General features: G+C 46.4%; 1 protein-coding gene across 1 annotated transcript in view; it reads right to left on the reverse strand.

Annotated features, from left to right (window-relative positions):
* The window catches only part of LOC139689318 (organic cation transporter protein-like), a 48,705-nt gene extending 26,641 nt beyond the window's left edge, over positions 1 to 22,064 (reverse strand). The window contains exon 1 of the mRNA XM_071586397.1: positions 21,421 to 22,064. Coding sequence (XP_071442498.1) covers positions 21,421 to 21,755 — 335 coding nt within the window. The 5' untranslated portion in view covers positions 21,756 to 22,064. The remainder of the gene's footprint in view (positions 1 to 21,420) is intronic.
* Positions 22,065 to 27,192: the final 5,128 nt, after the last annotated feature.

The following is a 27,192-nucleotide window of genomic DNA, read 5'->3' on the forward strand; positions in this document are numbered from 1 at the left end:
CAATCATTGCTGTGTGGCGACGAAGCGGCAAGTTGTTCCTCCGCAACGAGTTAACGTAAAAACATCCGAGACAAAGAGGTTTTCTTCTCAGTAATACCATCAATCGCTCGACACCAGTACTACTTGTAGCCGCGTCATTTAATAATTTCTGGATCTTTTAATCATTGCCTCGCATTACATAGGATTTCCTGAGTTTGTTATACAGGAATTCCCTTTGTGTGGAAAGCTGTGATTGTTTGTGGTTCATTTCTGTGTGTTCATCCGCTATCCTGTGCCCAAAACCACAGTCGAACGGTGTACGCATTTTGCACTCAAATCTATTTTGACTTTGCAGACCGATGTCCGTTTCGAAACCGAATCGTTCTCGCGGAAAATATCCTTTCACGGCGAGGGAAAGGCCTTTCAGGCGCTGCCAACCCAAACACTCAAACATGGAGCATTTTGCGGTTAAATTAGTCGAGCGCCGCGGCGAGCACCATTCCTCCAGAGGTGGCACGAATGCATCGAAAGTGTATTCATTAACCGTTGCGAAAGAGACTATGGCGTTTCCATGACGACGCGTCTTTCACGCGGCTCTGCATCCTCAGACCTTGGACTAATTGCCCATTGAATGGGCTACAGATAAGAAGGTTCGGCAGTAAGTCGGAGAGTTCCGATCAAATGCTCGTGGATTCGGTTACCCTCTCCCTACGAGGAACGCGGAGAGGCAATTCTTATGTTTCCCCGCGGTGTCGTCTGAAATAATGACATTCGAGTTCCAAGGGCGCAAACGTTTGGAGATCAAGCGAGGCCAGCTTCCTACAATATCCCTCTTCAAGTCAGGAGTTCTCATTATGACCGCTAAACAAGCAGGAACACCAAAGGACTCTGTCGCCGAGTCTCTCTTCTTTGTTTGACAGTCGTCGTTGGGGTAACTGCGTGTTTAGACCCCAAATGAAAGCGGCGAGCAAACGCGGAACTGTTCTCGCTCGACCTGCTTACTTCGTCGTCATTCTTTATATGAATATGAGGGAGAAAATTATGAACTATGGCCTCTTTGAATTTCAGAATGTTTACCCAATTATTTTAAGATATAGTATTTTCATCACCATTTGCGAAGACATGACTATCTTTACTCCCCAATAAGTGAATATGTTAAAAATTACTGATGCTTGACAATTATCAAAAGATGTCCTAATTGGCTTTTCTTTTCCCTTTTATTTACTGTATATACCAGAAAATAGGATATAACTTGTCGGATTGGTTTAATTTATACAGTATTAGTGAAATAATGAGTTTCAGAAACTCCTTATTTGTAGAACATTTAGGCAAGTGGGCGAATGATCGGAAGAAGTTTCCTCGAGAAGCCGACGCAGCGCCGGGGACTGCAAACTCCAAGCCACTGACACGTCTTCATCAGGCGACTTCCCCTTTCGCCGGACTCATCCTCGTGGGGGCGGTGGCATTGGGGAACGGGGGCGCACACGCCCTTCCTTCCGCAATCGCGATCGATGTCCACGGGGGGGGGGTGAGCGATGTGGTGGATCCCCCGTGGATAATGATCGGATGCTGGAGGGACGAGCCCCCCCCCCCCCCTTATCGACGCACTTTCTTCGGAAAATTCACATTGACATTTCTTTTATGATACTTCTATCCACAATGCAGTTAACTCTTCACAGTGTATTCTTTTGCCATTGAAACTACTTATTGAAAGTTCCCTTCGGTTGCGTAATTATCGCGATTTCTTTGGGAGCTTTCACCCTCTAGGGCTGAGGGCGCTCAGCCGGTAACTGCCCTCCTCAGCCGAGAGGCCATCGACTCACGGCCTTATGCTTTCGACGAGGGCGCTTTTGACCGCGGTTATTATACCCTTGCGCACAAGTACTGCACACTCGGGTACGAGTGGACACAGAGAGTAATGAATAGGTGGTGGCGAGAGGCCATACTGCGCACTCCCGAAGGAGTGACCCCATCCGCATTCCCTCTCTCTCTCTCTCTCCCGAGGGGCGCTGGGTTTACCCTTGTAGATCGTAAATACAACCAAGTGGTGCATGAACAGACTTAAGTGGTTTACGCAAAACAGTCGAAGGAAATGATTAATTTAAGTCTTTCACATTGTATTAATCTGATAATAGGAAGCCAACATTATTGTACTCCCAAGTTCCTCTTCAAGGAGCCCTTCCATGAACTTGTCCCTCGAGAGAGAGAGAGAGGGGGGGAGAGTGCGAATTACAATGGACCCGTCTCCTGCATACTGCAAACCCTCGTGAGTGGCTCCTCGCAAAATCCGGCCTCGCAAAGAGCAGCAATTTAACCGAAGGATTCTCCATCACTTCGATTGACTATGCTGAGTTTAGTGATTATCAGAATTGAGGTGCTGTACGGACATATATTTCGTGTTCATGATCTCCATGATCTCTTCACATTCAATATGGAATATGTAAGACCATACGTACTCGCTACTGAATATTGCCATTTTAATTTTTTGTTATTTTTCTATACTTTCAGGTTAGGTAAAGGTAACTTGTTAAGTATTGCACAGGCGAGTTTCCTGTTCCGTTTCAAACGCTTCCTGTTGGCTTTGCTGGATTCTCTCTCTATTGCCAACTTGTGCGCTTCCATTTACCGCCTCGCAAAGTTTGGCCGGCCACCACTCGGCCAGGAGGGCAACTGCCTCTCTGCCCCGCCATCTCACGCTTCCCAGCGAAACGAGTAAACAACGTCTAATTGCAGCGGCGCGGGCGCCACTAAGCCTGATAAGAGTATTTCGCACAATTTTTCATGGTTTGGTTGAAAATACGTCGGAAAAGCGACCCTGAACTATGGGATAACGTTGAAAGCGCCCTTGCCCCCCGCTTCGGCGAAACCTCTCTCTCTGGGATAATTTCATTTACAGCATTCACTTTGGGTCAGAACGTGGATTGGTTTCTATTTTGAGACTTTTTTTTAGGATTTCCCCTTCCTCTTTGGCACTTATCTGCACTGGTCGTAGTTTTTTTGCGGCATACCACGCCTGACTATGTATTCGCCGGTTGAGGTCGTGCTATTTGAAAATGAAAACGCTTGCGCCACCTTTCGGAATGAGAAATCTGGGGCTCTTGAAGCAGCAAAAAGTTTGAAACCACTAATCATTTGATCGAGCGTGTCTCGTAATGATATTGAAAAGAGCTGCTGCAGCCAAGGCGAACCTCAATGGGATGTGATGAGGCACATTTCGTACTATGGCTGCGATTTTCTTCCAACTCATACCTTTGAGGAAATGATAATTATAATGTAACCGAGGATGCACGCGAAGTGTTCGCATAAGATATGGAAGATATCGGCGGGGTTATTTTATCAGCAAGGTTGGATTTCTTAACCTTTGATTCTGTTGCGAACACGAATTTGCGGAGGAATAAATAATTCCGGCGCCGGAGCCCGTCTTATTCCATGTGGGAGGTTAAATTAAAAGAACTCAAATTACTTAGTGATTCCATACTGAACGGGTTAGTGAAAGAGCCTCAATCCCGGACCTCAAGTATTTGGAATAAATTCTAGGTTTGAGGGTACCCTGTCGATCTCTTCTTTTAATTCCAGGAAATAATTAAAACTTCAGTGGGCTTGGAGAAATCAAACGACAAGGTTATTTGAGGAAAGTTGTGGAAAACGTTCAGAGAATATGCAGTGAGCAAACACCGACTGAATGCTATAGCGGCGCATGACAATAGTACAGCAAGTGTATAAGTGTATGGGGCTTATAGATGCGAATATTATATAAGCTAGCGAATTTATGTTGAGAATGTTGTAAAATTGGGATGTTTAATGACACTACTAGATGTACAATTCGATATATACGCCCAAGATCATGGATGAATGGATAGAAAGACCATGGCGACTATTCGCATTCTCTTGTACAAGGCGTGTTCAATAAATAACGGGAATTTTTCATTATTTAGAAAATTATTTATCTATTCGTCTACATTAGTGTCATCCCCTTCAGAGTTGTCCCCATTATATATTTAGATACACTAATGCCAGCGCTTTTTCCAATCCTCTGAATACTTTCGGAAGTCGATCTTTCTCGGCGACGACTTATTAATATGCTAGTAAAAGGACGGCCTTTTAGGTTCTCTTGTTTATTGGGAATGAGGTCGAAGAGGCTTTCCAGACGAGGAGTGATTTATGTCCTAGTAACAAAGGATATGTATGGAAAAACTATACAACTCTAGTATAGACGAAGGAAGAAGCAAAGGCCGGCCAGTTTCTAGGAAATTACTGAAAGATGGTAAGCCTCCTGTAAAAAATAAAACAAAAAAATGATTTCAACCGTGTTTGGAGCGAAAGGGTACGAAGTGAAGGGTACTCGTACGCACTTACGCACGTGACCCTACGATCCTAGCCAACGTTCGCAGTGAGCCGTCGTTGTTGCGTGGGCCCTCGTCCGAGGGAACGTGGCGATGGGGGGGGGGGGCTCCGCTCTTTCGAATCCAGGGCGCCGATGGCGCGTCACCGAGGAGGCGGCCCGGAGCGAGCGCCCCTCTGTCACCCTGTCTGGTGTTTCTTTCCCGTCCCGTGACCGCGAAGACCTCGCCCGACCCTGAACGTTGAAGCCCCGGGAAAGCACTCGCCCGATCGCCCCATGACGTCGAACACTTCCCGATTCTTCCTTTCCCGGGCGATCATGGCGCGTCCCTCCTGACAATGGCGAGGCGTCGCGTGCTCTTTCCGACGGTGCCCCCGGCCACAGCCACCCTGCCCCCTCGCCTCCACTCTTCTGCTTCCGTGGATTTCATTCGGGCGCCTGTTCTCATGTCCCCAACACGGAAACTAATCTTCACGCCGGGTCCTTCCCCATCCACAGCCCCAGTTCCCCCCCAGCCTCAGTCGAGCGACGAAGGCTGGCCGGAGGCGGCTCCAATCCCGTGGTTCATTGGAAATGTGGGCATCAGCGATGACTTCCGCCGCCACTAAGGATTCTTCAGGAAGCGTAATCCTATACTTGTGGAAATGCGGTCCCTACGCAATAATATCCCTCTTTTTTCCCCTTTAAGGCTGCTTTACTCCCTGGCCACATTCCGTGACCATTCGTCACTACTTCTTGCAATCCCAAGTGCCATCTGAATAAGCGTTCGCGCTCGCTTATCAACCAGCGAAGAACCTCGACGTCCATGGACTGGGGACATGGGGCGATCGATGAGCCCAAGGGAGTGCGGGTTTTCCCGTCTGCCTCTCTTCGACGCCACCGCTCGCGAAGTGTACCGCCGCGGAACACGGGAGTCGATGGGCGGCCTACCACTCCGCTCATTTCGGTCACTTCGAGGCCTGCGGAGTCTACGCCCACTCCTCTCGTATTTTTCGGGATGCATCCCCTGGTGAATACGATACGCCAATCCGGCCGGAACCCGGGCAAACATTACGCAAACTAGATTCCCCTAAACTTCCTGGAATACAGTTGAATGACTGAGTCGGTAAATGAAAGCGTTGATGCGTTGCTTCATCGTGGACGACCCAAGGAAGAAGTGAAGGAAAACTTGTTCATTTTTAATTGACGTCCATCTGTCCGTAGATTATTCCAAGGACTTCTGAAATCTACGGCACCTTCTTTGAATAATGACTACTGACGGACAACTTTACAAACTAACCTATAAAAAGGAAGTGCTTCGGTGAACTTGTGTTCACTTGTACTTAGTGTGCTTGGAGAGAACGGCGAAAATACGATTACCGGCGAGGTCAGTGTGGTGTGCATTGAACCGCTTGATCGCTCTTTGCGGCAGGTTTTTGCTAAACGTCGAATCGGCAACATGCTATTCCCAACCTCTGTACTATCTTTTGGAAAACTCGATAACATCATGGCAATTCATTCTGAGGATGTTATTTTTTTAAACAATCCGTTGCTTTTGTTGCATATCTATCTACACTATCACCTTTTAGCGGGTGATGATACGAGTCAAACTTTTCTGAGGAAAAGTGGTGTTTTCACAAAAACTTTGTTTTACTCCGGTGATGTACAAAAGAAATATGCATAAACATCTTAAATAAATCGCGCCATTTTAATCAAGTCTTCAAAATCTAGTTTCCGACGATCTATCAGGTAACGGCCACGGCACGAAATAATGTTCACTGCGTATAAACGCATTTTGTTCAGATTTTCAGCGGATCTGATGGTCGGAGTCCAAAATCGCAGTTTTGAATCGCCCTCGCGACGTGCGCCGCGGCAAAAGTGCACCGACGAGTGCGCCGAAGCAAATGAAAAACATTCGGAGGAGCTCAAGACAAGCAGAGGGTTTCTCTATTGTTTGTTCAAAAATTAAAGTCAATGAACGTGTCTACAATAAATGTCTATTAAATTAGTTACTTTTCATCCCAGAGTAAATAACAAATCGCCGCATGAAGATTGGATCGGGACAGAAATGTATTCGAGTGATAGGACAGTGGGACGCATTTCCGTCCCTCCCCCCCCCCCACTCACACTCACTGATTGGCTGGTGCCTTGCTCAACGACGAAGCAAGAGGAGTAGACTACGAGTTTTTTCCTCCGAGCACCAGAGAGGAGGAATTTTGAGGAAAGACCCTTCTAAAGAGATGATCGTGACTGGCAGGCGAGGAAGCGAGCCTTCAGTGGGAGACTGAACGGAACGCAGTCGCATATTGGTTAGCGGCACTCCTGCTAATTCGCAGGGAAATAAAACCCAGGACCTTGAGCTCCCCGCTTAATTTCTCGGCGGGAAATCTGCAAGTGTGTGTGAGTGGCCTGCTCGGGAGACAATGCTCATTGAGTGTTGTTGCGGTCGCTGCAGATTCTCTTTGGCTCCTTTCACTTTTGTGCTAAGGTTAATTGTGGAGGTAATGGCCTCTCGAGCAGCCGTGCCAAGGAAATCTCCGGCAGGTGTGGGGAAACCGCGCGCGCGCACACACACACACACACAAACACCTTGCGACGCACACTTCCAAAGGCTAAATGTGGTGTTCCTCACGGGGAGGACGTAGTCAGGTCATATTTCCTGTCCAGTTCAATCCCTGCGGCGGGCGTCGCGCTGGGCAGTGCTAGGCTCGTTATTCGTGGCACGCTGCGGTCAATCCACGTGCCAAAGCGATCGCAACGAGACCGGGACCCTCCGCCAACTCCGGTGGGTTCAACTCTGGAGGATCAAGGCTGAAGGCTCCAGATCCACTTCGGAAGGCTCGAACTGTTTCAATGGATGGCAGTCGACTGAGGGGCGACCGAAGTGGGTGAATGGGTGATGTGGATTGACACGATTTTTTGGGGGTTTTTGAGTGAATGCGTTTTCCCGTTTCCCAACCAATTGAACTGTCTTCCTCCTCTCCCTCACACCTTACCTCTCCCACCTGGAGCTTGCACCCCCTGCCACGCACCTTTTCGGTGGATCGCGGGGCATTCATGCAGATGCAGACGGTTCCCGCGTCATGTCATTCACGCGCAACGCCTCCATTGCGAAAGAGCCCAACAAATCAAAATTTGCGATATTGAAAAAATCTCAAATTTTTGAATTATTTCGTTTATTGCTCGGTCGTCCGTCTCACCTTCTGTTGGGATTCGCTGGCAGGTGTTAATAAATCATTTTCACTCTCCGGAACATTGCCGAGCACAGAACGCGGAAAATTATTCACAAGTATCAGCGATTATTAATTACGTTATTTTTTCTTCGGCGTATTTGCTGGGGTAACCTTCAATCCTTTTTATTAAATTTTTAGAGTTAATACCAAAATATGTCCTCGCACGCCATTGATCGTTAATGACTAATGAAATAATGGCACTTGGAGGTGTGCATTTATGATCATAGCGAATGGTTGGCTATGCAATAGTAGGTGGACACACAGGAAGTTTCTCGTGAAGAACAAACGTCTTCGAAGGCCGTTCATGTCCAACGGAACAGCAGTCACACTCCAGACTTGATCGTGTGTAAAAGGAAATGGAAAATGATGAAATGGCGCAATGACACCTCCGAAAGAAGGAAATGCAAATATTGCGCGAGCTTCAACACTTGAAGGACACGAAATAAGGTTCCATTCCGAGCTTATCTGAGTTAAGAAAATTAAGATATTCCTCGAGGTTAACCTCGTGGTAATAATGAAAAAGTCAATCCGAGAAGTTTTGTTGATAAATCCAATTAACTTTAAGTAAATGGGATGAGCATCTGTTAAACTACTCATAAACAACTAAGGATTGACCCGCTGAATTACCTTTATTTTATGTGTTTTATGAGTTTTAACTAATTTATTTAGTCAACTAATTTAACGGTTGATTTTTCGTCCATTGGATTCTTTCAGACCAGCGCCCAGAGCAAGTTTCGATTCCTGGAGCGTCCTACGGTTCAGCCTTTTCAGGAAGAGATCCGCGCATTCAGTTTCCCCTCCTCCATCGCCCCCATTTATTGCCCTTAATTACTACTCCGCCGTGCGATGCGTACTCCAGGACGTGGGAGCACGGAATTTCAGCAAATAGAACGACGCTATGAGGGCGCTCGGAGGAATGGCATCGCCGGAATCATTGCATGCTCTCTCCCGCGAGTTCATTGGAGAGATTCATTCTTTTACTTCCGACACATTGAGACTGCATATTTATGAAATCAAAACTTCCATAACGACTCTTCGTGATACTATAAAATCGCTTTGCATTGCTACTTATTCCTTAAAATGAGTTTAGGCTCACTGTTGTTATTATTATTATTGGCAGTTGTCCACAGGGATACGGTAGGTTTTGGCTGCATCCTGGCTCTACATGTTAAGTCATTTCTCAGCTCTGGATTTGTCGAAAACCCCCAAAAATACACCCGAAGTGCCTATCGTTTGTCTTACTCCACCGCACTTTGCTTTCGGAGCAATTTCCCCTCCGTAGCTGCCTGCGGCCTCCTCTCCTCCTCCACTCGTGCCGCCTCTCTCCCAACGGTCGCCTCTCTTCCTCTCCCATGACTATTACTTCGGTTCCTGTTTTTTTTTCTTCTTCGTCTATTTCACTCAATCCAGTCCTCCCCTCTTCTCGAGGGCCTCCGACACACGCGCTCACCCTCTCGCCTCAACGTGCTAAACCAACTCCTACATTCGATTTCTCACCAGCTATTTCTTTACGTTTTTCCTTGAGGTACCTGCATTGAACTCCAGCCCCTTTCCAAGTGCTTTTTTAACCGCCGACTTTCTTTTTTTACTGTTCTTTCTAACTATTTTACCCCTATCTACAACAACTTCTATAAATTTTAACTGTTCCACCCGCTCTAGTCTCCCAACTTCAATGTTTATCTAAGTCTGCCTCCTCCTTGAGAATTTCATCACCTTCGTTTTCTTGGGGGTTAATTCCCAGTTTACTCACGAGAGCCTTCTCTGAATGCACAAAACATACACGCACATACTGGTTGCACTTTATAGGTGTCCCTTTCTCATTTTGACACCACTACTGCTATGGTGTGCCCATCCTCTTCCTGCACCCAAACTCATCTTCTCCGAAGCACGCCTTCGCCACAGTCTTCATTCTTCTGTCATTGATGTTTAAGTATTGACTTTCCCGTGTAAGAAGTCAAACTTGCAGTCCCACATAGTTTTGTTCTCCACGTTTCTGGGATTCGTATCACAACTGATCCTACAAGGTTTTCGGTCGAATTTCTCCCCGATAAGTGTAGCCACTGAGACCATCAACACTCTTCGAGTCTTCATTTCACTTTGGTAGGGCCACATTTTGAGCAGGCGACCAGCATCTGGGGATATGTGGTAGGTTCCATTTGGGTTGAATTCGTTTCAGAGAATACCCGCCGTGTTTGTTAAAAATTGCGACGAGAGGCGAGTGAGATGTCCCGCGATTCGCGCAGAGACGAAACGTAAGGCGTTTAGAAAGGTGCAGGGCCCCCGATTTTGCTTCGACCCCTGGGGAATTATTATTATTAATATAGCTCCGAAATCACATTGGTATATCCGACCACAAGAATATGAAAATAAGAGAGAGAGAGAGAGAGAAGACACCGACAGATTCAAAGCAGCACTCCTCCTTCCCCTGCACAATACGCATTCATAACAAAATCGAACCGATTCACCCGGATATATTTACTTCAAGGTAAACATTCAATTATTTTTGTCAAACATGCCCATTATTTCATGGTATAAATAATTATGTATGTGAATAATCGCATGGGCGTTTGTGTGAACGAGTAAATCCAAGCATGAATTCTAAACTAATCTAACTAATACCTGTGTTGAAAGGGAATTTTTTTTTCGTGCAGGGCTGGTGACTTAACACCCCCCGCCACACTCCCTCGCGACGGTTTGGGGGAATATATTTCAATGCTAATGAATAATTGTTTGTCCTGAAATAAGATCTCTTTTCTCCGTGCAACCCACTCGCAAGAATATTTTCAGCTTTCGTGTGCTTCGTGAAGCGACGAGCCTTTTACTCACCCAACGCTCAAATTTGGCGCACCACTTATTAAGTTCGTCAAAAGCTAACTCCGTGGCGTCGGTGGGCGCCGCCATTTCTTTACCCCTGCTCCCATATGCGTAAACTTCCCAGTACATAGGTGATTAATTTCGCGTATATTTCCTCAATTTGAGTACTTGCATAATTTCGCGGCTATTTCACCGCTCCCGATGGGACTTGTCCTCATTGTCTTGTTCAAAGTCCCGGCAGTCTGTTAGTCCCCAAGGAAGGGTGTCGTTTTGGAGAGAGGTATGTAACGGGTTGCTGCGTGACGCATGATGGTGCGTTTATTTTCCGTTTCCTCGTCAACGCGGAAAGAATGCCCCGCGAATGTCTTCGTGTGCGGAGGCTTGGCAGCCGCGGACGACCCGAGCGTTGTTATGCCGGGAAGGGGACTGTGTTGACACGGTCCAAAATAGAGAGAAGCAGCGGACCGGTCCCGCGCCGGCCGGAAGACGTGCGGGTTCAACCCGGAATGAAGCAGAAATTTTCGCCCGCGGTGCAATTCGCTAATAGCCCGCCTAGAGCAGAATATTTCGGCCACGAATCACGAGAGCACTTGTTCTGGAGGGACAGAGAAAGAGAGAGCGCGCGCGCGCGCGCGATTACTTTGATTGCGTAATCGCGCATTGATGCCTTTTGCGCATCGGGAATCGCGCGTAATCCCTTTGCATTGATGAGGCAGTTTCTGTGACGTACGCCAGAGAAAACATATTTTAGTATTTGTGACGTCAGCAACTGTTGGGTCGTAAACAGGCTCACGTGCCTAGCGAAGCATAAGTTAAAAAATAAAATATTGCATAGTTTTATTGGTTACATTTAAGGAGCCGAGTCTGCTCTTTCACGTTGTTGGAAGGCACATTTTATACACTCGTACTTTATCGTTTATTAAAAATTCTACTTTTGCCAGCCGCTCATGAGCGAGAGTAAAAGAAAAGAAGGCGTCGAACGGTATGCGGTGGGCAACAGGAACCAAATATGCAGTAGGGTTTTGAAAGGTCGCTCGGATACGGAAACTGATAATCGTGAAATGCGCTCAGTCCCAGGATGTGCGAATCAAGCTGAGCGGATTAAGAGGCGAACCGAAAATGTCTGGTCCATTTCACGCGGTGGCGTCGCTATGGACGCAGCACGCACGTGTATTTATGCGTCACGCCATGTCACGGCGGATTCTTCCTCCTTGTGTGCTGATGAGATGTATGGCGTGCGGCCCCGAGTTCGCGCTGGCATTGGCCATCGGCACATATGCCGCTGACGAAATGACTTATTTTTTTCGAACGTTTCTTTGTCGTTATAACACTGAGGCTCAAACAAACTGTCGCAATTTGGAATGTAAAAAAATGGAAGCATAATCTTCGCGAGGAGAAACAAACCGCGAGGGAATTAGTTTTTCGGGCGTCTCCTTAAGATCGAATGAAGAGATGTAATGGCGCGGGGAGGAGTCGAGCCAAGGAAATCGAACGGATTCTCATTCCGACGCCCACTGAAGGTGCCGCGACACACGAGCGGCGGTCTTCACGTAACTCGTCGATTGCCGCGGGGACTCTGCCGATTAACCTTCTTTTGCGTCAGCGAAACAGAAATTGCGTCGGATACCAAAAACACGATTTGCTCTCTGTTTGTTTTCCCGTGGGAAATACACTAGGCTAAACTCGGGAAAGGAGAAGTGTGTTTATTCAAAAGAGAAAAACCATCAATGGAAACAATATAGTTACAAGTATTAAAAATGAAATTGCCGTGCATATATTGTCAACGGTTTCTTTAAATTGTCGAGTATTTTATTTCTTTTGGCACTGTAGTGCAAAAGATGAACATTTGAGCCATGTATATATATATGCAATTTATATAAAATGGCACCTCAAAGTATCTACATATTTCAATTGGTTCATAAGCCATTGGGTGATTCGATTGGCTGGCTACGCGACATTCTCCTCTGACATGTCGGCCCCTATGCCCCCGCACTCCCATTAACGGCGGTTCCTTGGATGCCATCTACAATAAATACATCGCTAAATGCATCTAAATGGTTCAAAAGCGAAGCACTCGCGATCCCTACAAACTCTCGAGTCACCATGGTGAGTCATTTCGAGCATTGCTCCCCGTTTAGCACGATCCGACGACGCGAACAACGCCCTCCAAGATTTCTAAACCGAAGTCTCAACTGGGAGAAAATGAACGGCACTTTTAAGAAAGTGGTTGGAGATCACCTCAAGGGGAGTCGGTGGCTAATTTAGAAATAAAATATTAATTTTACACACATTGAAATTTCGTTACAGAAGCCAGTTTACGCGTTGCAAATTCATTCCTAGCCTAAAGAATTTCCTCTTGCATATTTGGAAGTGGGTGACCTTGGTGTGGGAGAGGTGGGGGTTGGGGTTGAGTCCTAGGGTGTCGACGGATGGTCGCGGCGTCCGAACTAACCGAGATTAGCGCGCTCTCCCATTGCACGTTAGGGTGAGGCTCAAAGCGAGTATTCCAAAACGGTAATCGGGCACACGTCTTTAAATGCTTTATGAAGTACGGAGATGGCTGCAGATTGACGAATGAAAATGCTTTTAATGTATTTCCTGATTGTGATTATCGTATATTTTATACAGTTTACTCTTTTTTTTCGTAAAAATAACGTTAAGCAGAAGAAAATCAAATTATTTTTACCACAATCTTTTGAAATTGTAATTTTAAAGAGCTATGAGATGCAAAAGTAGTGTTGCTACAAATGAAAACTTGAAGTGACCATTATTTTGGCCTTTTTAAGAAGCATGATCCTATATAATGATTTATGAAAAAGATTTAAAAAAGGAATGAGGAATAATGTACAGTTCACACGCTGCCATCACACATCAAATGACGTTATTGCGTCATCAATATTTCTAGACGTTCTCCGGCACATTTAATTCCATATTTAGGACTATAAAATAAATATGGGCTGGTAGGAAACAGTGTCACTGTGAGGCACTTCCGAACAACCCCGTAATTATGTGGAAGTGATGAGTTGCTCAAGTGCTAATTCGAACGCAAAAAGGTCTTGCAGGAATAATGCAAATAGTCGTATGTCATACACGAACACCTTAAACTGTTATTTGTTTCTGTTTAATTATGCCCTTTTATAATGTTCCATTCTCGCGAACTCTGTGTTACTCCGTGGCCAACAAAATTAAAAAAATATAATTATAAATTCAATTACGGGTCATAATTTGCCTTCTGTTTACGAAGTGGATGAAGTGAACGGCAACATAGATTCAGTCCCCTTGCCCTTCACTGCCCTCGTACGCTTTCCGACGAATGGGACCGGCACCGCTAACTCTACGCCTTATGGCAGTGCGAGGTTTACGATTTTGGGACGAGGAGCAACTATTTTACAAGAACCGGTTGCTGCGGGGCCGGACTTGGTCCCTGTGGGCCACTTTTTACGATAGGCCAAACATGGGTCTTCCTGAGGACTAAGAAAGACGCTGATTTCAACAAACTTAATTGAAGTACGACCAGTTTCATCACCTGTGTGATCTTTAGAATTGTACCCGAGGATGTCAAATATGTGATGAAACCCGTAGTACCGCATGGCACTTCGGTGGAATATAAAAAGCCTTTTCTAATGCCACTCGATGGAGCCTGACGCAATTGAATTCTTGGCTCTTTGTCGCCAACTTTGAAATGTTTACCATTCTGTCTTCAGCTACACCGTGGCGAACCGCATCAATAAGAGTCCCTTCCTGCTTGGCTTGTACAAGGTATGCTCAAACACTTCCCGAACTTAATTATTACCATTAATAATACTTCACCATCAAATGATTGGTCGGAGTCTCCTTCAATTCTCCTCCCCAACTAATACACTTATCACAGCGGTGTTTCCACGTTTTGAAACAGTCCTCCAACGCTTCTTCCAGAATGCTCATGAGGTCCTCCGAAATTTGCTCAATCTCTGGAATGGTGGCAAATTTTTTCCTTGAGTGCGGTTTTTAGTTTGGGGAAGAGGAGAAGTCACAGTGAGTCACAGTCCTGGTGAGTAGTAGGGTTGGTGGGGAAGCACAGCGGTATTGTTTTTGGCTCAAAACTCACGAGTTCCGAGAGACGAATGAGCCGGCGAGCTGTCGTGGTGAAAGTAAACCACTGGCTGCAACTCCAAAGTTCGGGCCGCTTATATCCGACCCCCTCTCTCTTTGGCGCTTCATTACCCCCAGGCATGGTACTCCGTGTTGACTGTCTGGCCTTAAGTTAGGCCGGATAGTTAAGTTTTAATGCCCAACCCCTTTCGAATCGAAAAAAACAGTCAACATTACCTTAACATCCGAGCGAACTTGTCGAGCTTTTGGGGTGGGGGGATGTTTCTCCGATTCATTGTGAAGATTGGTATTTTGTATCAATGTCATATCCGCAAACCCACGACTCATCCATGACCTGTTATAATCCTGGACAAGAAGATTTCATCCTCTTCAGTTCGATCAAACAGTTTCAGGCAGACTTGAACTCCATGTTGCTTCTGGTCTGCTGGCATCAGGCGAGGCACGGACCAATCGAGATGCTACACTCTTCTGCAAGTTCCCCGACAGTCAAATGTCGAGTTCAACGAACGTGATCGTTCACTTTCTCGATGTGGGGGTCATCAGTCGACGTTGATAGTCTTCCGGGGCGCTCGTCGTCTTCCGCTGATTGCCGCCCCTTTTTTAACCGGGCAAACCACTCACAACACGTAGCACGTTTCATAGAATCCTCACGTGAAGCCTTGGCATCTGCTCAAAGGCTTCTGATAAGGATTTGCAGAGTTTCACGAGGAATTTCACATAATAATGCCGCTCCTTCAAAGAGCTAATTTCCGCGGATGCGACTTTTCGCCGCACTCGAAAAACATGCCTTCACATAAACGGCCGTAACTGATTAACAAAACCAGATATCAGCAAAGTGGTTGGAGGCACTTTATCGAGAAGGGAAGATACAAAATTTCACATTTGGGAAGATAAAACGCCTCCAAGCGGGTTAAACAGTAACCAAGTGGAGGCGGGTTGTTTATCAAGTTCGGGAACCACTTGAACCGACTTCATGCGTCAAAGGTTTTGCCGGCCCGAGATCCTCGTACGTTGACTTACAAATATGACTTTAATTATCTTAGTATAAAATCTCTTTGTCATCAATGAAAAACTAATGTCCATGCTTTTTGCGATTTGGTCATTAATTTGATGCTAAACGGCATGCTTCCCCGAACCAGAGTACATCCCCGAAAAAACTCTCGTCCGAAATTGCACCCCTGATTAGGATGCATACTTATCTAATCAATTTGGGAAGGCACAGTTCCCTTGGCTGGAAAGCAGGCAACTTCACACCTACATTCTAACGAGTAAATAAACAAGACCCCGGTAATTGCCAATCAAGTTCCTTAACCTCCCTATCCTCCTGAAACATGCCGTCGTTAGCAACATCATGGCAACCTTAGCACTTAAAACCGTCTACTGTCCAGCAGATACCCCGCATTCCAAATGAGCAGGTCATGTTCGACGCAATTCGGACTCTTAACTCACGATCCACTGCAATCGGGGGAAGGAGCTAGCAAGCAGATGGGATTTCCTTGGATTTGATAAAGGCCTTCGATGAAGTCTCCAGCGCCCAATGAACGCTCAAGTTGCGATGGCACGGAATAGACGACAATGCAATGATGCATCCATGCCAACCACAAAAAAGTAGTAAGAGATGGTCCTCGCTCTCATTGGGTACAAGTACGTAATACCCGGCGACCATCATGGTGGCGTTATTGGCTATATGATTTTTCTTATTTACATTAATGGTATCACCTCATAAGTAAAAGGCTACATACGTCGCCAACGACGCTGTAATCTACAGAGAGACAGCTAAGGACCCAGCTCGCCAAATACTAATCAATGAATTCAGCAGTAAAAAGTTGGTTTGGAATTAAAAATCAAAAAAATGTGCGGCTAAGCACTCCTCAAACAATAATAAACACGACCAGACTTACCATACTTTATAGCCTCGGAGGTGTTCGGACGAGCGTTGCAAATCGCGTGAAGTATTTGGGTGTCGCCATTGCGTCGACTCTTCCACACGCGCGCACCACTCGTGGGGTGGGGGGGGGCTGAAGAAGCCGCTGGAAATCTTCGAACGCATTGTTGGGGAAGTGTGGTGACGAAAAAGTGAAGAAGATGAAGGGCCGTTTTTCTTTGGAGAGACTCCAAAAAAAAATATGCGGCGAGTGTTTGATCCTCGTCCAAAAACACTTTCCTGCAAAATTGAACTTGGCACGGAGAATGGGCCGCCAGATTCGCGACAAACTCTTACGAAAGAACAATTAGTATAACACATTTACTGCGAGATATTGGAAGGGAACCCTTGTGTATGCAAGCAGTCAAAAGCTAGATCACACCGATGGAAAAGGTACCAATCTTGTGGTTTTACATCCGACATTCGAGAAGACATACTTCCCCCCATTATATCGCCAGGGCAGACAATTATCTCGACAAGTCGGAGACTGCCCGAACGGATAGATCAACCGGGTGGTTGAGACTGGAATAATGCTTCACCCGTCGACAGAAACAGAGGAGGGGAATGTTTCGTTGAAAATGGAAGGCCTAAGCGGTGGGAGTGTGATTGGGAGACTGTGCGCAGGAAAGTTAAGGAACAAAAGCGGAGGACATGCATATGGTACAGGCGGAAGTGAGGATGGCCAATGTGGGAGAAGAGCGGGAGCGAATTCGGAGGGAGAGAGTGACCCGAGCGAATGGTTAGGAAATCGGTTAACTGCAGCAGGCGATGTATTTTCATAAGGATTTTTACTTTTACGTTTATCAGAATTTCAAGTTTTATCCGATGATGTCGATAAAGTTTTGGTCCTCCCGTTGCATCTGCACCTACGTTTTACCCCGCGGGCCGCAAAGAGGACATACGTGTGTTGGGTACGACAACGGCAGCAGCTGGATAGGTAATAGCATTAAAAGGGTGATATAATTATTGAATATATTAAATGGCACCTTAAGCCCGAGGTCAGTGGTGTAGGTGTGTCCGAATACATCTATATGATACCCGGCAAGCCACCACTAGGGTGTTTGGCAGATGGTGATTGCACACCAGGCATGCAACATCAAAAATTAAGTTTTCTAAATTTTTAGTCACAATATATTTCTGTAAAATAATTCAAACAAGGAACATAACGATAACTACGGATACACGAACTACGCCATCTAATTGAGCTATACCCCTATAACTTATACGAGAGGAGCCTTAGGTAACAAGGAGTATAAAAACTGAAGGCAGATGAGTAAAGGCAAAATACTACATAGATTACTTAGAATGAAACAATAAATATAATTTCCCTCCCTAGTGCGGTCGGATGATTTTATTCTGATCCCTTAACACTCGTGGGATAAATGGCATCTTAATGCACGCCTTCGTGAAACCCCGCAAGCCACCGCAAGGGTGTGTGACGGGGAGTGTGAGGTAACCAGCCATGCACTCTCACAATCATGACGCCTCTACACAAATATCAGTTCGATCATGCTCCCAAAAAAAGTTCATCGCGCGAAATAAGGTGCTTCGTATATGATGCAAGAGTATTAAAGTAAGGGGACAGGGATATCCAAATGATGCAGAAGGAGTTTGAAAAAGATGGTTCTATTAAACAAACGAAATACTAAATCAATAAATGAAAAAATAAATCTAATCGGCATTTGATCTCTGACATGACCTCTCTCACCGTAGTACAATGGGGCTATATATGCATTTTCGACCTCATCGCTTACGAGACAACCTTCAACTTTCTGCTAGAGATAAAGACATCTGGAAATGTGGCTGAAAATGAACCGAGTTGCGAACAGTTAGCCTTCAAATTCACCACGGGTAAATCAGTATGATTAAGAATATGGTATTTGTTATTAAGGTCGAAGACAAAAATATAATTTTTCGTGCGCGTCAATTTGACTTGCGAGTCATCGCGCGAAGACCATGCGTGCGTTCCACTCGCTCCGCGGTACAGTTGGAGCTGTCCGCATTGGCAGTGGTGCGTGGGGCGTTCTTCATCATCGTGGTACAACCGAAGTAAGGCTCAGGTTGCGAGACTTTTATTGTTATTAAGCCAAGAAATCTCAAATTGGTAGATGTTTTCATACTGTGAACGTTTAATTCATACTGTGAGCTAAGTGACGTAACTGCCAACATCTTTTACGTAAGCACAGTCTAATGGATTTAACTCTTGAAGGAAAACTTCTGTTTGAGAAAATTTGAAGATTACCGGAGTCTTAATACTTTCGACAATTTTATCGGATTCAGAAATTACAATTTCCTCCTGAAATCCGGCGACGTAAAGACTCATGGAATGACACCGAATTCGGCCATCTTAACCCTTGTGTTACACTTGTGCTTGTTGTATTGCATACTCCTTGGATCCCCAAATACAAATGTGTTCGTCAACACAATTTTAATGTCTTTTGAAATATTTTACGTATAGAAAAGAAGCGAATGGGTTGTCATTGGGTATTTCTCAAAGTTCGATTCATACAGAAAAAATATGGTTGAAAAACATTATGCAATTTGCAGGAATTATCACGTCCTGAGGGTGTACCTCTTAGGCTTGGTTCCTGTGAATTCTGCGGTTATATCGATTCCCTCTCGGCTGTGGCTGTATTTCAAGTAAAGGAGGAGAGGCGACTCGCCCACAACTCGCCGAATCCATCGAAGGCCAACGCGGCGAAGCCCGAGCACCTAACTCCTCGGTTCTAGGCGGAAACTGCCCCCTTGTTCGAGGGAAGGTGGGGGGGGGGGTGAATACGGGGGGGAGGGGAATGGACGGGTGAAGCCGTTTGGAGCGAAACGCGGCGCAGGTGGATTATTTGAATAATCACAGATTCAGAAACATTCGGCATACGATAACTGAGAATATATCACGGGGGAAATGTATTCGCGAAATTTGCGGAATATCAAATAAAAATTTAGGATTCATAAGAAGGATGTTCGTTCGCATATACGGTTTATAAGAAGGATACTTGGGCATTGCGATGAGAGGGGAAACGAGCTTTACTCCACTCTCCACTTTTCACTTCACATTTTGGACGAACGTAATTGCAGACCACAACATTCGATATATTCCTTTGGTAGTATTTCTCCGACCTAATTTTCTGCATCACTGCACTCTTGTCCAATTACATCCTGGTAAAGTAAATCGAGTGAAACATAGAGCAGCTAGATTTGTGAACAGCTGTTATGAAGAACAAAACAGTGTCACGACACTATTGGAAGAATTAAGATTGGAGCCAGTGGTTCACCGTAGGTTGAAATAGAGATTTCATTTATATTGTGAAATTGAGCCATGTCCCCCATCCGAGGATGTTAAAGACATGTTGCAGGTCCCGTTTAACTTTTTTCGATGCCACGCTTTAACTAGTGCCTGTGCAGATGCACGAGTAATGATCGTGCATGAATGGCTAATGACCTAGGGCCCCCTGCCACACGTCCATGCGGCGATTTTCGAGTTATTATGTAGATGAAGAAGTGAAATTTGGGGTCAAGAGGCGTGGAAGAGAGAAACCGGTAGAGATGATAACATTTTGACTGTCCACAGCATCGGAATGTGCACGTTACTCTTAGAAGAATTGCATGTTTTGGTCCAGCATGGTCCACCGTGCATTGACACCATCAGATGCGACGGGGGAGAGGATTGTCTGCATAACGCAGCGCCGGAATCGGGAGCGGGATTGATTTAAAGCATAATTAGGCACTATGGCAGGTACGCGACTGTGTGTACAGAGGAGGGGCGGTGCAGTGCATGACTTTGGGAGGAAGGGGGGGTAATGACTGTTAAGGGAGGGATTGAGTAGGGCGGTGGAGGGGAGGGTGTTTAAAGGGTTAGGCAAAGGGATATAACGTCCACTCAAAATTCTTCAAAAAATGTGCAAGGTGGCGCCGGAGTACACACACAGCCATATAAAAAACCATGAACACAGTAATCAACCCGAAGGTCGGTTTAGTAGGTGATGGTAGAGTTCATCCAGTACTAAGCCCTATACGGCGTGTGAAAATTCACACATCAGGGTAGGGGGGCCAGTTCCTTTCCCTGTCCCGGTTATGGTTTCCCAGGAAGATCTGGTACCCGTAAAATCACATAGCTTTGGTGTGTGTGTATGTATATATATATATATATATATATATATATATATATTTAAATGTATATATTTTTTTATACAAACATGCATATATATGTATGTGTATATAACTAACTTAGAAACGCAAAATGAAGAGAGACACTCAAAGAGTTTTGGTTTTGGGATATATTGATGGCCCAACCACCTCTCTCACCGGAAGGAAATTTTAAACAAGTGTCAATGCTACTCACTAAAGATTTTCTCAGATGTATTAAATAGGAGAAATAAAGTGGAACCACAACCATTGCGATAAGGTGTATAGATACAAAGTCCCTCTGCCGCTTTTTTTTAAGTTCTCGGCGAAAGAGAGGTGCAACTAAATTTGGAAACTTCTGAAAAGGTTCTCGGGGCCGTTAATAGACATTGCCACCAGTATTCCCGGTGATTTCCCGCATAATAAAGCACGGCGGGAAAGTGCGTTTTACAACCTGGTACGACGGATATGTGCGACTTTCACGGAATTAAACAATCAAGTTTAACAATTCAAATAACTGGCTCAATGACAGAGTAATGAATTGATTTGTTTCTGTGTGATCCAGCATTTTAATTATTATCTCGACCACATGTGCTGTACCATTTGACCCCTCTGTCACGAATTCCTGGTTTTTCTAAGAATTCCCCTGAATTACTCCGGAAGGTCTTTTACGAGTCCATTGAGTGAACATGGTACGCTTTCTGTATGGAATCTCATCTGCAGAGATTTAAAATTAATCCAATAAAAATTTTGACATAATGAACACATTTTTATGGGAAATTACGTGGAGTATAGGACCCGCGACAAAACTCTTCATTACCCCCTTCTCCGCTCCTCGTTAGGGAGGCATTCGCGTTCATCGCCTCCGCGGTCAAAGGGTAGGGGCGTGGGGCACGGAGGACCGTGGATATTGGGGCAGAGTGCGCTGCACTCACCTTTGCTCCACGGTGAGTCCCTCCAGCTGGGGAACTTTGCACCAATGGTCCGGCGTGAGTGTGATGAAGATTTGGCTGAAGTAGACGTATCCCACAAAGAAGCAGAAGGGTGCTAGCAGGAGGAAGAGCACCTTCTGGTAGAGGCCGAATTCGCCGAGGAGGGGCAGTAGGTCGTCGAAATCCTTGGGCGGCGGCTGCTCCGGGACCGGGGACGATGGATGCGGCTGTTTCTCAGTGCCCTCGCCCAATGGGCACCCCCCCTTCTCGTTCCCTTCCAGTGCGTCCCTCTCCAGCTGGGGGCTCATGGGCGGGCTGCTGTTCTCCTGCGGCGCCATCCTCGATCTTCACGAACAAAGGGACTCACTCGCTCGAGAAATCCTATCCCGCCTCGCCAACTAAGACTGCGCAAGCACACTCGCGGTGGAAATATTCTCGGCGACTCTTGGAACCGTCGCTCGTTGATCTCTCTGTCTTCGGAGTTCTCCCAACGTTGGCACACTACGGCACGCCCGCTGTGGACACGGGGTCTCGCGTGTGTGTGTGGGGATGGCCAAAGACGCTCGTCCGTCCGTCCGACTCGCCGAAACGGGCACTCGGTACGGCCGACGAGGGCTGGAGGGAGAGAGAGAAGCGAGGTGGATGGACACTAGGCCCTCGAGGTGGTCAACTAAAGGAGTCGCACGCCGATCCTTGTCTTAAATAGGCACTCCCCCCACCCCCTCCCGCCGCGAAGGGGATAAGTGGGAAGGTACGAAGGTTTTTCGGTTTGGCGGGAACGTGCGGATATTGTGGAGGAGTTGAGCGCGGGGGGAGGGGGTGGAGGGGAGAGAAAGAGAGTCGAGAGCGGATGGTGCAGGAAGGTCGGCCGGCACGGAGGAGGAGGAGGGGGAGTGGCCGGGGGTGGGGTGTCGAAGGCATTTGGAATTGTGGGAAGGGAGCGCACGTTGATCGTGAGGGGTAGGTGTCGCGGGCGCGCCAAATTGGCGAAGCCATTACCAATGCGCGATTGGTCGGAAGTGCAGTGCTCAGTGGAGGGGTAAGATGGGGGAATTCGGACTATAAGCTGAGGATTTCCCTTTGCCCACGGGTCAATTCAATATATTACCGATCGTTCGTCACGTCACACCACGCCCACTGCATCTTCCCCTCAACCCTCAGGCGCGGGGTGGGGGGGGTAGGGAAACCCGGCCGCGTGGCCCTCGGGCACCCCCTCTCCCTCACTGAATCCGATCTCTCGTCCAGCTGGCAATTATAGCTTCCCAATGCAGGGAGTGATTTGCTAGTGCCTCGCGAGATACGTCAACAGGTTGGAGAGCCCAGATTTAGAGAAAGGAGAAATGTCGCTTACGGCGCAAGAGGCTCGACTCTCGTTCCTCCCACGTCGCTTGGATCCCGACCGCGGTGGCGGGAGAGCCCCACGGCCTGAACGACGCCGCGGGAAAGCGGTCTTTTCCTTCCGTTCCTTCCGAGAGCCGATGCTCCAGTAACTGGACTTTTGTGTCGGCTCGAATGGGTTGCCACTGGAATCCTATCCACGTAAATACCCCGCGATTCACCGAAACGTTTTTTTTCAGTGTGCAAGTGTCAAGTGGGATGGGAAAAGAAGGCATAGAGAAGAGGAAAGGTGGTTAAAGGGCTAAGAAAAAGGCGAAATATTTCATCGAAAAAACCCAAAAAAGACGTGCAAATCCATATGCATGCTAGCGGAAAGACTATTGCCAAACAAACGTTAACAATGCCCACTGTAAAGGTTCTTTTGCATGCGCAAAAGGAGGGAGAAAATGAACCGTATCCGCGTCTTGGCACGATAGACCTCCGCCACATCAATTGCAGGACTGGAAAGTAAGAAGAGGGAAGTTGTACAAGTATTCATCCATGGCCATGCACACCATTATGGTCACAATCCCCAGCGTCACATCACAAAATTCACATCTACAAATGTCACATCACAGAGGTCACATCACAAAAGCCACATCTACATGTCGAAATTTTAGTCCCAACTTTTTACACGCTCTAAAATGTTGAAGAATGAATCCTTTATTCTAGTTGGTAATGTTGAACATGTCGGCAAGAGTCTCACGAGGTGTCGCCTTCCAGGTGTGAGACACCGAAAAACCTCCACGAGGAACACCCGCAGCACACCTAGGGACATCCAGGGATTCTCGCGTATTTGGCAGGATTTGCCATAGTTTGTTATCGGATTACTTGCGTATTCAAGAGGAGTACGACTTATGAACACTGCAAATTTGCTGGTCGTACCTGCTTTGGCTTTTTACAAAATTTTTAGTTTTCATAAGTTTACATATCCTTGTAAAAAATATGAATATGTATACCAATTGATTGCGTGATTTCCCCGTGAACTTTCTGAGGTAAAGGTGACTCCCGGGGAAGCTTAATCCATTCCATCGACATCCACTCATTAGCCCGCAAGCTGCCGCGAGGGAGTGTGGCGGGGGGTGTTAAATCACCAGCCCTGCACGAAAAAAAATTTCCTTTCACCACAGGTATTCGTTAGATAAGTTCAGAATTACAAACGCCCATGCGATTATTCACATACATAATTATTTATACCATGAAATAATGGGCATGTTTGACAAAAATAATTGAATGTTTACCTTGAAGTAAATATATCCGGGTGAATCGGTTCGATTTTGTTCTGAATGCGTATTGTGCAGGGGAAGGAGGAGTGCTGCTTTGAATCTGTCGGTGTCTTCTCTCTCTCTCTCTCTCTTATTTTCATATTCTTGTGATCGGATATACCAATCTAATTCAAAGCAACATCGGGGGCCCTGCACCTTTCCAAGAGTCTTACGTCTCGTCTTGGAGTCAACTTCCGCGGGACATCTCACTCGCCTCTCGAAGTGATTTTTAACAAACATAGTGGATATTCTCTAAAACACATTTAACCCAAACGGAAATTCACCACGTATCCGCAGATGCTGGCCGCCTGTTCAAAATGCGGTCCTACCAAAGTGAAGAAACAGTCTCTCTCACTTAATCATTATATTTTCCCACAACCTATCTGAAGAAACCTACCTTCTTTAGGGCCGACCCATATATTTTTCCGAGTTACTTAATTCAATCCTGTGCATTTTATATTTAATCCTGTAGTTAGATGCAATTCACCCAGATGTTTATTGCGATACTTTTCCTAAGGCTCAATTTTAATACACATTCTTCACACCATTCTGAAATATTGTCTGGATCTCAAGGTACCAATCCTCATTCAGCTGGGGATCTGTATTGCCTCGTGCATATGTGATATCTTGTCGTCAGCTAATAATCTTGTTTTGCTATCATGGTAGTGTCGCGTGGTTGGCGGCCGCGACATCATTGGTGGGAGCGTAGCACAGAATGAGAGAGTCGTATTCGGTTTATGAGTCTTTATTTAACCCTTTTCAAGCTATGGGGTTCAGGCACCGGGGAGTAGGGACGAGCGAGCGGGGCAAGGGTGGGAATCTCTGGTGTGGTCGTAGGCTCGACCGACGGACACAGGCGACACGGGACGTAGGGAAAGGTGCGGGGCAAGGCTGGGCGTCTCTGGTGTGGTCGTAGGTTCGACCGACGGACACAGAGGCGGGGGTGGAATCCCGGGTGAGGAATTGGGAAGAGAGTCGGGTCGTCGGGATAGGTGCAGGGAAGGCTGGGCGTCTCTGGTGTGGTCGTAGGCTGGACCGACGGACTCAGAGACATAATGTCCTGGCTTCCCACCTAGAGGGCCCGGGTTTTATCCCGGCGGTGTTGAATATTTTTCAGTGGTATCTCGATCCCTACTTGAGGTGCTATGTGGAGGGCACTTTGAGTGAGTACGCCGTCCGTCGGATGGGACGTTAAGCTGCGGACCCCTTGGCGCCTTTCGTTATGAAGAGTAGGCTAATGCCGACGCCGGGTTTCTCTCCACCTTTAATCTTTTCCTATTCATTCCCTATGACGCAAATGACCTCAGCTGTCGGTCGCCTCCCCTAAATACTGCTACTACTACGACAGGGTATCGAGTGAGGAATGGGTAAGGAATGGGGTCCTGCTCCAGGAGCGTCTCGCTTAATAAGGCATCGCGGCTTCGGGGGGAGGGATGACTTCAAAGTAGCTACATTGTAGCAACAAGGGAATTAGGTAGTGGACATTGTCTTGTCTTGGTTTCCGAGAAACCCGCACTACATCAACATACATTGTCTGGTATGCTGGGGGGTGCTCCTTGGGAGAGTTAACCAATAGTGGGGGTTTCCGAGAAACCCACACTACAATAGCAGTGCCCCTGCCGAACTTCCCCGTGTCACGCCCGTATCACACCCTGCCTAGTTTTGAGCTCATGCTATCAACTACTAGTTTTTGTTTCCATTGCTACAAGTTGTTTCAATTTCTTATATCACTTCTTATTAATTCTATTGTCAATTTGCGTATTATTTCCATATGATACATTGCAAGAGTCCGAGAACTTTGAAAACCGAACCAAAACGGGCGATAATTGAAAAAAGCCGATAAAAACGAAGCAAAAAATACCTACCATTTACACGGAATACAACACTGGAATATTAAACTCTTAAAATACTCAGACTTAAAACAACGACAGTTTCTCGCTTTTATTGCTTTATATAGACTAGGAAAAGCTGTCAAAAGTTGATGGAAAGTTTTCTGCCGCCCGTTTTCCGTTAATAACTGTGCCGTTCCCAACTACGCCTTTCATTAATATGAGTGAAAAACTTACAGTGCAGGGCAAGCCTCACTTAATGTATTCCAATTAGATTGAAAATTGAACCATCTCTTCTGTATTCTTAAGAAGGAAAACATTAACCGCTATCACCCTCCTCCGTCTCCACTATTGCTATACAAGGTTTGTAAAGATGTATCGGGAAAATTTCGGAAAACAGATTTACTTGAAATATTGATACATTGCCTCATTATTCTTCAACGAGTGCATCCCTTGAGAACGTCGACACACACTTTTGCCCTTTTGGGGCTTCTTCACGACTCGAAGGCTCCCAGAAGGTAGGATTCCGCAAGGTCCTTTAGGGCACGCATGCAAGCTTCTTTGACGACACTTAAGGTACCAGGGTGGTGTCGTCCGTCCAAATACCTTCGGGAGGACGAGTTTAGCGCAGATCTTACGCATCGCCAAATTTTCAGTGATATACGATAATGGTGTGCACTGTCATCTTATCAATGCCAACAGACGATCTGCGATCATGCGCGAACTTGACCGGCGGTCTGAATTCAGCACTTCATGCACACGTTGTCGTCGGTTCTTGACGTCGACGGCCGTTTAAGCGCGGGGCTCGTCCTCTACAGTGCTTCGGCCGCCTTTGAAAGGCTTGTGCCACTTAAAACATGGAGTTTGTGACATACTTTCATCTTTGAACCCTTGGCGAATGATGCCCAACGTCTCCGCATCCGATTTCTTCAGTCCAACGTAAAATTTGATGGCGTACAGCTGTTCAATCGTTCGCTGCATTTTGAGCTTGGACCGATTCACTAGACATGGGTCCACTCAGACACTAGTCATATGAACGCTCGCAGGCGATTCGCACTTGAAACGCGTCGAAGGTCAGACCCCTTACCGCAGGGCCTGCGTGTAGCGAGCGCTCTACGACGTATGAGGTCTTGCAATGAATACGCTAACCTGGTGCAATCTAGCGGCGATGACGCGGAGTATAACCCCGCCTACTAGCGGCGCTAGTTGCCTGAGAACCAATGAGCCTCCTGTGCTTGGCGGATCGTCGTGCTGTGCGCATGGTGCCAGTTATGTTAGTTTCTGTCGTCCTCGTTTTTATTGCT

Source organism: Hetaerina americana, unplaced genomic scaffold (assembly GCF_022747635.1).
Source record: "Hetaerina americana unplaced genomic scaffold, ioHetAmer1.1.p SCAF_22, whole genome shotgun sequence".
NCBI lineage: Eukaryota > Metazoa > Arthropoda > Insecta > Odonata > Calopterygidae > Hetaerina > Hetaerina americana.